The sequence below is a fragment of the Pelobates fuscus genome, chromosome 10, assembly GCF_036172605.1.
Source record: "Pelobates fuscus isolate aPelFus1 chromosome 10, aPelFus1.pri, whole genome shotgun sequence".
NCBI lineage: Eukaryota > Metazoa > Chordata > Amphibia > Anura > Pelobatidae > Pelobates > Pelobates fuscus.
The window spans coordinates 37,503,881-37,519,460 of NC_086326.1; the positions used below are offsets into that span (position 1 = coordinate 37,503,881).

At 42.5% G+C, this 15,580-nt stretch overlaps 2 protein-coding genes across 2 annotated transcripts in view; both read left to right on the plus strand.

The window, feature by feature from the left end:
• The window catches only part of LOC134574690 (alpha-2-macroglobulin-like protein 1), a 35,145-nt gene extending 28,927 nt beyond the window's left edge, over positions 1-6,218 (plus strand). The window contains exons 13-14 of the mRNA XM_063433810.1: positions 4,443-4,533; positions 6,207-6,218. Of these exons, the coding sequence (XP_063289880.1) occupies positions 4,443-4,533; positions 6,207-6,218 (103 nt within the window). The remainder of the gene's footprint in view (positions 1-4,442; positions 4,534-6,206) is intronic.
• A 347-nt stretch (positions 6,219-6,565) lies between these two features.
• Positions 6,566-15,065, plus strand: LOC134574954 (alpha-2-macroglobulin-like protein 1). The gene is made up of 3 exons (XM_063434057.1): positions 6,566-6,630; positions 13,146-13,248; positions 14,923-15,065. Exons 1-3 carry the CDS (start codon positions 6,571-6,573, stop codon positions 15,048-15,050), a joined length of 291 nt encoding a protein of 96 aa, XP_063290127.1. The 5' UTR covers positions 6,566-6,570; the 3' UTR covers positions 15,051-15,065.
• Positions 15,066-15,580: the final 515 nt, after the last annotated feature.

A 15,580-nucleotide genomic window follows, 5' to 3' on the forward strand; every position in this document is an offset into this window, starting at 1 on the left:
AAACAAGGATTAGTTAGATTAAAAACAAAAGAAGGAAGGTATGTAGATGAGGATAAAGGTCTAGCTGAGTGCCTCAATGAATATTTTTGTTCGGTATTTACAGCTGAAAATGAAGGAAAGGGACCTCTGTTAAAAAAAAGGATAAATGAGTCATTTATTACATGTGAGTTTACAGAGGAAGAGGTTCTATTTCAACTGTCAAAAGTAAAGACAAATAAGTCAATGGGACCTGATGGAATACACCCAAAGCTATTAAAAGAGCTTAGTGGTGTACTAGCAAAACCATTAACAGATTTATTTAACCAATCATTGTTAACAGGAGTAGTCCCAGAAGATTGGAAGTTAGCGAATGTTGTGCCCATTCACAAGAAAGGTAATAAGGAGGAGTCGGGCAACTATAGGCCAGTAAGCCTTACTTCAGTAGTGGGGAAAGTGATGGAAACCATGTTAAAGGATAGGATTGTTGAACATCTAAAAACACATGGATTTCAAGATCAGAGACAAAATGGGTTTACTTCAGGGAGATCATGCCAAACTAATCTTATTGATTTTTTTGATTGGGTAACTAAAATTATAGATCAGGGTGGTGCAGTAGACATTGCTTACCTAGATTTCAGTAAGGCTTTTGACACTGTTGCACATAGAAGGCTTATCAATAAACTGCAATCTTTGAGTTTGGATTCCAATATTGTTGAATGGGTAAGGCAGTGGCTGAGTGACAGGCAACAGAGGGTTGTAGTCAATGGAGTATATTCGAAGCTTGGGCTTGTCACCAGTGGGGTACCTCAGGGATCTGTACTTGGACCCATTCTCTTTAATATTTTTATTAGTGATATTGCAGAAGGTCTTGATGGTAAGGTGTGTCTTTTTGCGGATGATACTAAGATATGTAACAGGGTTGATGTTCCAGGAGGGATAAGCCAAATGGCAAATGATTTAGGTAAACTAGAAAAATGGTCAGAGTTGTGGCAACTGACATTTAATGTGGATAAGTGCAAGATAATGCATCTTGGACGTAAAAACCCAAGGGCAGAGTACAGAATATTTGATAGAGTCCTAACCTCAACATCTGAGGAAAGGGATTTAGGGGTGATTATTTCTGAGGACTTAAAGGTAGGCAGACAATGTAATAGAGCAGCAGGAAATTCTAGCATAATGCTTGGTTGTATAGGGAGAGGTATTAGCAGTAGAAAGTGGGAAGTGCTCATGCCATTGTACAGAACACTGGTGAGACCTCACTTGGAGTACTGTACACAGTACTGGAGACCATATCTTCAGAAGGATATTGATACCTTAGAGAGAGTTCAAAGAAGGGCTACTAAACTGGTTCATGGATTGAAGGATAAAACTTACCAGGAAAGGTTAAAGGATCTTAACATGTATAGCTTGGAGGAAAGACGAGACAGGGGGGATATGATAGAAACATTTAAATACATAAAGGGAATCAACACAGTAAAGGAGGAGACTATATTTAAAAGAAGAAAAACTACCACAACCAGAGGCAGTGGCGTACACACAACCCATGGGGCCCCGGTGCGAAAACTGATCTGTGGCCCCCCCCCCCCCCCGCTTACTCTGCGCGGGCTGGGGCCGCAACACATTGCGGGCGGGCACCTGGTCGCAGGGCTGCGACCCGTGCGACCGCGGTATGTACGCCAGTGCATGCATAAACACATACACTTAAAGGACCACTACAGACACCCAGATCAAATCAGCTCAATGAAGTGGTCTGGGTGCCAGGTCTCTCTAGTTTTAACCCTGCAGCTGAAAACAGCAGTTTCAGAGAAACTGCTATGTTTCACTGAGGGTTAATCCATCTCTAGTGGCTGTCTCATTGACAGCCGCTAGAGGATTTTCTGCGATTCTCACTGTGAAAATCACAGTGAGAAGACGCTGAACGTCCATAGGAAAGCATTGAGTAATGCTTTCCTATATGGGCGGTTTGAATGCGCGCGTGGCTCTTGCCACGCATGTGCATTCGGAGCTGAGAGGCGGATCGGGACGGAGAGATCCCCAGCGCCAAGGGAGCCCGGCGCTGGAGAAAGGTAAGTGCTTTAGACACACACACACTCTCATGAACAGACGCACACATTTACTGACAGACACACACTCAGTGACAGACGCACACAAACATACTCAGTAACAGACACACACACTAACACTAACACACTCTAAAACTAACACACTCACTAACACAATCACTCACACTAACACTCACTAACACACTCACTAACACACACTCACTCACTCACACTCACTCACTAACACACTCACTCACTAACACACACACAAACTAACACTAACACACTCACTAACACACACTAACACACTCACTAACACTAACACACTCACTAACACACTCACTAACACACTCACTAACACACTCACTAACACAATCACTCACACACTCACTAACACAATCACTCACACTAACACACTCACTAACACACTCACACTAACACACTCACTAACACACTCACACTAACACACTCACACTACCACTAACACACTCACACTAACACACTCACACTAACACACTCACACTAACACACTCACACTAACACACTCACACTAACACTAACACACTCACTAACACACTCTCTCACTAACACACACTAACACAAACTAACACTAACACACTCACTAACACACTCACTAACACTAACACACTCACATTAACACACTCACATTAACACACTCACATTAACACACTCACTAACACACACACTCACTAACACACTCACTCACTAACACTCACACACTCACTAACACACTCACATTAACACACTCACTAACACACTCACTAACACACTCACTAACACTAACACACTCACATTAACACACTCACTAACACACTCACTAACACTAACACACTCACTAACACTAACACACTCACATTAACACTAACACACTCACTAACACACTCTCTCACTAACACACACACACACTAACACAAACTAACACTAACACACTCACTAACACTAACACACTCACATTAACACACTCACTAACACACACACTCACTCACTAACACTCACACACTCACTAACACACTCACATTAACACACTCACTAACACTAACACACTCACTAACACACTCACTCACACTCTCACTAACACACTCACTAACACTAACACACTCACATTAACACACTCACTAACACTCACTAACACACTCACTCACTACCACTCTCACTAACACACTCACTAACACTAACACACACACACTCACTAACACTAACACACTCTCACACACACTCACTAACACACTCACTAAACACACACACACACGTTTTTTTTTTTTTTTTTAATTTAATCCCCCCAGCCTCCTTACCTGTGTGAGAGCTGGGGGGATTCCCTGGGGTCCAGTGGCGTTGCTGGTCACCCGGCTGGCGGGCGCACGAGGGAGCACTGTCCCCTGGGTGCTCCCTCTTCAGCTCCCTCGCGCGCCGCGTACTGATACCGGAGCCGGAAGATGACGTCATCTTCCGGCTCCGGTTTCAGTGCGGTGCGCGAGGGAGCTGAAGAGGGAGCACCCAGGGGACAGTGCTCCCTCGCGCGCCCGCCAGCCGGGTGACAGCAGGGCCAGCCTCGGGGGGCCCGGAGGTGGCCGGCTCCTGGGCCCCCCAGCAGAAGAGGCTGGCCCTGTGGGTACATACCGGGTCGGGCCCGGTCGCAGCCGCGACCCCTGCGACCCTGGTATGTACGCCACTGACCAGAGGACATAGTCTTAAATTAGATGGACAAAGGTTTAAAAATAATATCAGGAAGTATTACTTTACTGAGAGGGTAGTGGATGCATGGAATAGCCTTCCAGCTGAAGTGGTAGAGGTTAACACAGTAAAGGAGTTTAAGCATGCGTGGGATAGGTATAAGGCTATCCTAATTATAAGATAATGCCAGGGACTAATGAAAGTATTTAGAAAACTGGGCAGACTAGATGGGCCGAATGGTTCTTATCTGCCGTCACATTCTATGTTTCTATGTTTCTATATATATATATATATATATATCTTCCCTCCTTTTAACTCCTCCCCTAGGTGGTCACTTAACCCACACACACTCCCCTACACTCACACATGGCCACTTGTCTGGCTACCACGTTTTACCTCCTCAGGATCCAATTTTTGTTTTAACCTAAATTACTATAAAACTGTTTCTGTGAATTGTGATTTAAAATGTGCAGTTGAGTTGGGTTAAAACGTTTTAGCTGCTGTCAGTATTTGTTTTTCTGTTTCAGTTTAGCAAATATTTTACCCTCGCCTCCAGAAATTTCTTAAACTGTCTTTAATGAACCTCTATACTTAACAGTTTTGACAATACTGAATACTGGCAGTCTGGAGAGCAGATATAACCCGTCTCTCATGAGATCTGAGTGTTCTGTTTTTCTGCTCTAGAAAGTATATGATTACCGTAGATTGTATTCATATCTATTGTTGCAGCTACACTGGGAGTCGAAAAGAGTCTAATATGGTTCTCATAGAAGTTGAAATGCTGTCAGGATTCAGCCCTGGTGGTAACAGAGCTTTATCGGTAAATCCCCATTTTAAATGTGTCGTCTCTCAACATATTGAATGTAAATTTTTTCACAAAATCCAAAGTTTAGAGTGATGGAGAATTGTTAAAATGAAACCTTCACATCCCGGTACTTTTAATCGTATGTTGTCTTATTCTCTATAATTAAAGGGATACTTCAGTCACCAGAACAACTACAGCTTATTCTATTTGTTCTGGTGAGTAGAATCATTCCCTTAAGGTTTTTTGCATTAAACACTGTATTTTCAGAGAAAATGCAGTGTTTACATTACAGCCTAGTGATACCTTCACTGGCCACTACTCGTATGGCTACCAGAGTTGCTTCCTGGGGCAGCACTGCCATTCAGCGTCTCCACCCTCTGCATGCAGACACTGAACTTTTCTCACAGAGATGCATTAATACAATGCATGTCTATGATGAGATGCTGATTGGCCAGGGCTGTGTTTGGCTTATGCTGTCTCTGCCCCTGATCTGCCTTCTTGACAGTCTCAGCCAATCCAATGCTTTCGTATAGGAAAGCATTGTGATTGGCATTGATCAACACTTCTGATGATGTCAGCCAAGCAGGCAGATCAGCGGCAGAGCCAGTAGCAGCAGACTGGAATAAAAGTAACATTTTACTATATTTAGCGGGGTAAGGGCGGGCCAGGGGGCTTTATGGTGTTTTTAATACGTTTGTGTTCCTGACCCTATAGTGTTCCTTTAACAAATAAGTGATTTATTTATTGTTGTTATTTACTAAGAAATGACAGCTCCAAGTTGTAGGGCTAAACAGCTGATTTTGTTATGTCTGGTTTATTTAAAGGGATACTGTAGTCACCAAAAATAAAGCAGTTTTGGGGTATAGATTATGCCCCTGCAATCTCATTGATTAATTTCTTTGCAATTTAGGAGTTAAATCACTTTGTTTATGCAACCGTAGTCACACCTCCCTGCATTTAACAGGCACAACCTTCCTAAAAACTTCCTGTAATGTGAGATCTGAAGTTTAAACTTTATTTATTGCAGTCTGTTTAATATCCTAATTCTTTTTCCAGCACGGTTATTAGCTTGCTAGACCTTGCAGGGGCCTCCTGTAAAGTGATTAAAATTCAATTTACAGAGCGGGAGATGAAACTTCTAAAGTAAGTTAACAGCTAAGTGACGATGAAGCTATTTTTTTTCATTCAGGCTGTGTCAGTCACAGCCATGGGAGGTGTGGCTAGGGCTGCATGGACAAAAACAAAAGTGATTTACCCCCTAGATGGCAGAGAATTGAGAAGTTAGACTTCAGAATCACGATCTACACACCAAAACAGCTTCATTAAGCATTTTGTGACTATAGTGTTCCTTTTTATAAACCCTTGGGATATGGATCACAACATTCACACCCACTTGTGAAATATAAACAGAGCTTGGTGAGAGAGGTAGTTAGCAATAGGGTGTGCTGGCTCGGTGCTCTACTTCCTCCGATGTCATTCAATAAGGGGACCTAATGCACAAGTGTGGTGAGTGCTGAGAGTACATTAGGCCCTTCCTATAGGAAAGCATTGACTGGGGTTTTCACTGATGCGGGATGTCCTCATGCACAGTCCAGCATCAGTTAGGTGACTTAAAGTCCGGTAGAGGTTGTCTTAGCACTTCAATGTAAACATTGCATTTTTAAAAAGTGCCATGTTTTACATTGCAGATCTACGTGTGACAGGGACATTGCACCCAGACCACTTCACCACTTCAATGAGCTGAAGTGTCTTGGTATCAATAGTGTCCCTTTAAGAAATCCAGTAGAAGCAACAATGATTCCAATATCTGCTGGACTTTCCGAGGAAGGCATGAGATCGTATTACAGTGGGAGATAATCAGTACGACCCAGTGAACTGCTTGACATCTTTCATCCTAATAGAAGACAAGGTTACAATAATTCTATAAAAATGTACAAACTATGCATCTAAACAGTATGTAAATTAATTGTTTGGGTGGATGCCATTAAAAAACAATGCAGAAGAACATATGTTGACTGTGAAATATCTGTTTTATTTTGTTAGCCTAAGTACATGCCTGGGTTAAAGAAGGTCAGCACAACGCCAAATTCTGTTACTATTTACCTAGAAAAGGTGAGCACTGTGTGAACATATCCTGCTATTTCGGGTATTGCATAGAAAACTTTACCATATGTAAATGTTAAAACACAAAAAGTGTGTTTCTGAATTTTGATAGTCCCAGCTGTAACCTACAATGAGAATTGGATACACAACTAGTGACATGGAGCTCATTATAGGAAGATATACATATATATATATGTAGAAAGGCCATTAGGCCTGAATTTGTGGGAGGAGTAAGTCCCCTACTTAAACTCCCAGCCCCTACTCACCTCTGACGTTCGAGTTCAAGTGTTCCGCTCAACTTCCGGTTCACTGACTTCCGGTTTGCTGACTTCCAGTCCGGGCGTCCTATTCTGCTGAAGTCTCCGGTAGAATCCTCCATCCGGTGTGGCGATCTGGCTTCCTAAACAGCCAACCGTGAGTCACACTTACCCCTCAGTCTGTTCTCCTCCTCGCTGCTCGGGAGTCTTAACAGGGGACCGGAACGCACATGCGATCACGGTAACGCAAGACCACCCACGGTTTCCACACTCAGGCACCTCGGGAATCGGTTGGTACAACCATTCGTCGGTACCCCCCTTCCCCTCCCCTCTTAGGCTACATACGGGTTTCGGTTAAACGTTACACTTGTTGCCTAGGCAACTGATTGTTAATTATAACTTCATTAGGACAGTGTCTGTTGGCTCTCAGAGTCCATGCTATACTTTAAACAGTATGTGTAAAGGCTGTATTTTCAGTTCTACACATTTCTAATATATTACAGCATAATGCTTCTATCTATGAAAACTTTTACACATGCTTTCCGTTGCGGCTTGTGTCCGTTTTCGTATGCCAGTCAGTGGGCCGTTATCACCACCTTGTGATTTAAGTTATTGGTTGATTCCTTTCTTTATGTTTAAAAAGGTTTATGTAGCTTGCCCAATCTAAAAGAAATGAGCTGTTAAGAGTTATTTTGACATTTATTATACCATGGCTTTTTGTGCAGGTGTTAACAGATTATATATATCTTGTTGTATATTACAGCTTAATTACCAAACCCTGGTTCTTGTCTTACAAACCAGATCGTCCTTTTGTCGTATATTACAGCCAAATTGCCAAGTCCTGGTTCTTGTCTTACAAACCAGGTATTGTATTAATTTTTCTTCAGTTTCTATATTTTCAAGGCCTCAGGCAGCCTTCACTCTAACTTGTCACTCTGTCAAGAGCTCACGTCACGCTCATACGTCACGTTCACACACATCATCTGTCTCAGCTATTAACCAAGAGATACTAATTTCACAATATTATATAATTTCTTTACGTACAGATATTAATCTTAGCTCTGGTAAATTTCTTTGGTCTCCACAGATTGCACATTTGTCGTTTATTACAGCTAAATTGAAAGTCCTGGTTCTTGTCTTAAAAACCAGGTACTGTTTTAATTTACTTCAGTTCATGTAATCTTTCAAGGCCTCAGACAGCCTTCACTCTAAACTTGTCACTCTCTCAGGAGCTCACACTGCGCTCATACGTCACGCTCATACAGATCAACATCTGTCTCAAACTCCTAGGTTCTTCTACGATATCGCCAACTACCGCGCCTCTCTACTTAAATACTCAAAGGTACAAGCGCCAGGGTATAATCAATAACAAGGTTAGTATCCACCAATTATTTAAAAATTTCTAAGTATCTAAATATCCCATAAAAGGTGCGTGAACTGGCTTACAGGGTCTGGGCTCCGGACCCAGCCTAACGAGGTTTTCATGTCCCACAAAGCCATTTTCCACCTCAACATGGAGGTACGGCCCCACGTCAAAATCATAGGTAAATGCCTCATTCGCCTTTCTGCAGGGCAATAGTCAGGGCCTCACTTTTCATGGCCACACGTTTTGAACCTCTTAAAACCTACTTACAACCTACTTACCTCGGCCAAATCATAGATAGAGCCTCTCAGCGCCACTTGGCACTAGTAGGGCCTCATCCGTCACTAGTCGCAGTTAAGTTTTTCGCTTCGGCAATAGCCTTACAGTCCAGTTCACCTTAGGAACCACCCCCTCCCACCCATTTCATTTTCTCATACGCCCCCACTAAATCAAATTCATCAATTCATTTCTAGAATGTCTCAAGATCCGGCTCCCATTGATGAGTTGCCTACCAATGAGATTCCGTTTACTCCAATCAAAGCCAGGCGAATCTCTCACCCCCTCTACTCCTACGTCCTTGAGAGCGCGGACCATTCCAAAAATTACGACTGAACTTAGGCTCAGGGGCATCCCCTTTCCTGCTACGGCTCGCAGATCAACCATCTGGCGCTGGCATAGCCACCCAGGACACCCTTGCGGCAATCCTGGCTAACCTGCAGACCTTGAACAGCAGGTTAAGCAAGGTCGAGAGTGCCATAGCCTCCCCAGGTAACCTCCCTGACCTCTCAGCCCTCACCCCGGCAGTACATACGGCACCAACTCCCGCCCCTATACTTCCTCCTTCAGCTCCTGCCTCAGATACGTCTCCTTTTGTGTCACCAGCTCACTCCGTCCCAGACTCCATTAGGAAAGAAATCCTAGACGGGAAGGACGTGTGTCTGGTGTCATTACTTATAGCCTCCCAAGACGTACTGGAGAACAGGGCTTATAACTTTGGGGATATTTCGGTGGTTCTTAAAACCAGAGACCCTAGGCTCAATAAAAAATTATCTATCCCCAATTTTGTTTTGGCTTTTGGGATATACCGTGATGTCATCTGCTCGGTATATCCCCACAGGAGAGAGGAACTGGACCTCTATCTCCATAAAGTGGTGGATTTGGGCGTCAAGTACGGGGGCTCATCTTTTTATGATTATCATAAATCGATATCAGCGAAAGCGGCGACACATCTGAAACAGTTCAACATTAGAATTAACTGGTGTCAGATGGATACAGAATTATTCTGTCGCCACTTCACTGGTCTGAGGCCCCCGTCTTGTGCCATATGTAATTCTTCTACTCACTTGGCTGGTTTGTGCCCTTCTGTGGCTGATCCATCCACCCCCACTCCCACCCCTCAATCCAGTTCCACCCCTCACAATAAACATGAAGGTGGTCAGCGGGATAAATTGGGTAGGCCCATCTCCGTTCTAGGGAAGGCTCAGGTGTGCAACAATTTCAATGCTGGTTCTTGCAGCTTCAGTGCCTGTAGATTGTTGCACACCTGCTCTATCTGCTTCAGGGCACACACTAAGACCATGTGCCCGGCCAGGTTGTCCCCTAGCAAGTGACTAACCGACGTTAATATCGACAACCTGGCTTTTTACTTGGAAACTCATCCAAGTAGACATCTTGTGGAATATTTATTAACAGGGTTCACCCAGGGCTTTCTCACGGGTCTAGTAGCCATTCCCTCAGGCATGCTGGAATGCCCCAATCTCCTATCATCCTGCCTAGACCCAGAGGCCACGGACATTCTCCTCTCCGCAGAAATAGCACAAGGTTTTTATGATCGGCCCCTTCACCTCCTCACCGTTTTCCTCCTGGCTCACTAACCCCATTGGCATAGCTGTACACAAATATTCAAATAAAAAGCGCATGATTATTGATTTATCGGCACCGCACTCTTCTTTTGTTCCTTGCATTAACGCACTCATTCCCGCAGACGAATTCTCACTACAGTACGTTAAAATAGACGACGCTATACAAACCATCATTTCAACTGGTAGCAACGATTGGCTTAGTAAAACAGACATTACCAACGCATTCAAATTACTGCCCATGCACCCATCACTTTGGCACTTGCATGGTGTTAAATAGCGAAACAGGTACTATTTTTCCACGCGACTCACTTTCGGGTCCAGAAGCAGCCCTAAATTGTTTAATATTTTCGCAGAAACTCTATGCTGGCTGCTTCTGAACATTATTAGGCCGTCATTCATTACTTGGATGACTTCCTCATAATAGAACCAAGCGCACGCACACCCACCGATATCCTCGGCACCTCAGCACTTTTCTCCACCCTCGGGGTACCTTTGTCTCCCTCTAAAACGATTGGCCCCACTACTAAACTTACTTTCTTGGGGATAGAGCTGGACTCTGGTAACTTCCGCGCCAGCCTTCTGCCCGAAAAAGTGATCCGCCTGAGAGGGGAGATAGATATGTTTCTGCAGAATGATGTATGCACCAGAAAAGAACTTCAGTCCTTATTGGGGTCCCTGAATTTCGCGATGCGCATCGTTCCGCAGGGTAGATCTTTTGTGTCCAGGCTCCTTTGTATGCTTCATGGGGTACCGGACGCCTGCCCAATTGCATTGGACCAGCGCGCTAAAGCTGACCTACTCATGTGGGGGAAGTTTTTGACTGAATGGAACGGTATCTCCACCCAACACGGGTTTAGCAGCTATATTCGGTAATCACTGGTTTAGGGGTCACTGGCCAGTTGAGACGGATGCCTTGCCGGGTTTTAGAGAAACTTCAGCTCTTTTTGAAATTTACCCCATCGTGGCGGCTGCACACACTTGGGGTCACCTCTGGTCCGGCAAGGCAGTAAAATGCTATTCCGACAACTCGTCAGCTTGCAATATCATTAACAAGGGGTGCTCTTCCTCTCTTACCATCATGCGTCTGATTCGCAAGCTGACCTGGTTGGCAGCAACCATCCAGTTCCACTTAATTTGCCTTCACATCCCGGGTATTCACAACACGGCCGCTGATGCTCTGTCTCGATCTCAATTTCAGGTGTTTTTCCAGGCACTCCCGTCAGCCCACCATCAACCATCCAGAACACTGAGTTTTCACGAGTTAATCTCGGATTGAACACACTTATGCACCATGCTAGGACTCTTACGCACCAAGCGCTATCACCAAACTCAACTATCACCTACAGTAGGGCACTTACCATTTTCAATAAATTTACAGCTGGATTCGGATTACAAGGTGATTTTTCAACCAAAACTATGGTGGCTTTTGCATCCTTTTGCCACTTACACTTAAAACTTTCCCACAATACAATTAAATTATACCTCATGGGGGTGCAGCATCACAGCCTCACAAATTTCCCTAACAGCACCCCTTTTTTGTCATCATACCCCATCAAGAAAATCTTAAAGGGGATCTCTAGTTTCGGTTCCACTTATCACCACCAGACTTCCTATAGATGGGCCTATCTTTAGATTACTTAGCAATCTCCTTGACGAATCCCCTTTTGATCCCAACACTAACCTGGTGATCAAATCTGCTATCTATTTAGCTTTTTATGGGTTCCTAAGACCTAGGGAATTTACCGTTGTTTGTCAAGGAGATACCACACACAGCCTTAAAACCTCAAAACTCACTAAAGTAGACGATTATTACATTCTCACGATCCCATCAACCAAAACTAATCATTCCCTACACCCCACTATCATTCCTCTCTTTCCAACAGACAATGCTTGGTGTCCAGTTAAGGCACTAGACCACTTACGGTCAACCCATAACACGCACTTACCAGACTCACTACTCTTACAACTACAAGGGCACCCACTCACTACAGCAAAATTCACCACGCATGTTAGAATCTTATTGGGAAAATTGGGTTACAACCCAGCTTCATTCTCCGGGCATTCCTTTCGCATAGGAGCCGCTTCATCAGCTTCTAGTACTAACACCCCGGTCCACATCATAAAGAGACTGGGTCGTTGGAAGTCCTCTATATACAATACGTACATTCCACGACCAGAAAGAGAGCTTCGCCAAGCCTTCAGGAATTTAGTCATGTAACAAATGCAATAAAGTGTGTTTTTTTCAAACTTCTCTTTGCCCTCTTTTATTTACAGGCCCACTCGGACGTTGGTTTCGGCACACCACAACCAACTTTTATCTCAGACACTATCCATTACATATTAAATTCCGAGCACAAGTAGAAAGGCCATTAGGCCTGAATTTGTGGGAGGAGTAAGTCCCCAACTTAAACTCCCAGCCCCTACTCACCTCTGACGTTCGAGTTCAAGTGTTCCCCACCTACCAGCACCCTTAGAACATACAATTCTCCTTGGTGGGCCCTTTTTTATTTACAAGCCCACTCGGACATTGGTTTCGGCACACCACAACAAACTTTTATCTCAGACACTATCCATTACATATTAAATTCCGAGCACAAATATATATATATATCTATATCTATATATATATATATTTTTTTTTTGTGAAAATATAACCTTTCAAGCCAGCATTTGGTAAATTGATTGTACACTGCATGCAATACAGCTGTACCATGGCATTTTTTAGAAATGTTATTGATTTAATTGATGATATGTCCTATCTGTTAGACAGTTCACATCTGTGAGTGGTTTTCTTTTAAATAATTTTAATGTCACTGTAATTCATCCATTATTTCTATCCTTTCTCCCTTCATTACTGGACAAAACAACCATCTTATCCTCTCACTAGTATATACATAGTGAATGGACTTGTTTCTTTAAAGTCCAACCAGAAGGTCTAAGGCACATGTACATACAGGTTAAATTGCCACATGATTGAAAAAACTTACTATAATTGTATGACTCCCTTCCTTATATTAATTTAAATATCCCTTCTTTCCACAGCTAACCAACATAGAACAAACGTATACCATAGACACAGTGCAGAATTTTATGGTGATGAATCTGAAACCTGCTGTTGTCAAGGTGTCCGACTATTATTTTCCAGGTAAAATTAGAGAAACACATCAATTCAGATAAAATGATTTATATGATCATGTCTAGCAGAGTCTTTTTGAAAGCATACAGACCATGCCTTGAGCTAGAGAGTCCATTTTTCAAAGCACGTCTAGTGGAATCTAGTGTAGTTCTAAAAACCACAGGAGCTGATGTTTATACAACAGAGTACAGCGTTCTGAGTAGGTAATGCAACTAATCTTTATATAATGGAGCCAATCTGTTTAAATATGCACAACATGCCCTTATATAACAGAGTTTGTATTTCTGAAAATAAGAGGTAAATTGTTCTAAAAGTTCCAACCCTTCACTTCTTCAATAGAGATAATCTTTCTAGAATCATAGAACTTGTACATTCTACAGCAAATTCCATCATTCTAAAATTATAGAAACCATCACTTCTATCACAGAGTTTCAGTTTAAAAGCACAAGACCCTATGCTTATGTTGCAGAGTCTACTAAATGCATCGATCGTGTTTCATGCACAGCAATATCAATCTTTCTTAATACATAGGACAGGAAGATATAATGCAGTAATTTAGAGTAATATAGATTATTTACTGAATAATGCAGAGACATCTATAGCATTGTACTATATTTTAACGACACCTAGGAATAGTCTGACTCATGGATAGATAGACAAACAGTTATATCCCGAATAAAGCGGAGACATCCATATATAATGAGACTTTACCTTAAAACTGTGCATTATTACTGTATACCTGGCAGTCTCTGCATTACTTAGATTATACGTGACCTTTCCACTGTTCCTGCGAGGGTTATTTACTCAACTGAGAATTGCCCTGGAAGAGTAATGTAGAGACTGTCAAGTATAGTTGACCAAGACCGAGACAGTCACTAATAATTAGAGTAATATAGAAGCATCCAGGTACAGCCCTAGTAATATAGACACCGCCCAGAGTACTGGAGTAATACAGACACAGTCATGTATAGTCTGAGTAATGCAGAGACAGACAGATATAGTATAGTTATACATTGTATAACTATGCGTCTAGGCCCTTACGATCTGCTGAAGACTTACGTCTATCTTCTGTCTGTACTCCCACCTCTGATGCTCGCCTTCAAGATTCCTCGATGGCTGCGTCATTCCTGTGGAACTCGCTTCCCTCCTCCGTTAGATGCTCACCCAGTCTCCACTCCTTCAAAAAAAATCGTTAAAAACCCACTTCTTCATAAAAGCGTATCAATTAAACTGTTAATAGCTCCTGACTGATTCCTCTTCTGCAACTGTCACTAGTCTAATACTATCCTTACCTTTTTGTGTCATTTTACCCCACCCCCTCTAGCATGTAAGCTCATTGAGCAGGGCCCTCAACCCCTCTGTTCCTGTGTGTCCAACTTGTCTGGTTACAACTACATGTCTGTTCGTCCACCCATTGTAAAGCGCTGCGGAATTTGATGGCGCTATATAAATAATAAACATAATAATAATAATAATGATAATAATAATTGTGTACAGAGACATATAATGTGGGCTGCAGTGAGTCAGACGACTATTCCGCGCACTAACCCAGACTTGGTTTGAAAAGCAGAATAAAACTGAAGGCTATATTCTTTATTTTTAAGTTTCGTCATTGAAGAGCAAGTTAGGTGCTATGTAGGTATTTTTCCTTACTTCACACTGACCTATTCTGTTATATTCCAGAGGAAAACTCGGTGACCAGCTACACGTTGCCCTCTTTGTGTTTCGAGAAACTCCCCACTCTCAGTCCCTATATCGAGTATTTAACTGAAGAGCCTACTGAATCTGATCAGACTATTGAATTTGAGTAAGTTTTGTGAGCTGTCCATTCTGATCTACTCAAACGGAGTTGGAGATCACACAAATAAAGATTCTGTTCTAGTGTCTGCCGTTAGTGTCTTTTGTCAGATGATAACTAATGTGAATTTGCAAGTTGTGTTCTTTATAGCTTCCTGCTCTGGAGTAATGTATTTTAGAAGGCTATTCCTTCTTCACTTAGATTTGAAGGTAGATTGAGTGCTCTGTTCTCCTTGAAATGTTCACCAATATGTGATTTGTTTATTGTTTAGGGACTTTAGCTTAGGCTGTTAAATTCCATCTCAAGACAAGATGCTTGCATACCCCCTCTTTTTACAAGTTATGAGCACGTGGCTATTTTAAATTAAGATTTATGGTGCCACTTAATTAAAATAAAAAAAACAAAAAAAGATAATTAAAAAAAAAAACATATTTATGATTGAGATGTCATGCATGAATGCCCTCTTAATTCAGTATGAATATTGACCCGGTACAGAAAGTAGCAGAATCCCATCTACTTCTTCAAATTCAGTCATATTCAGAA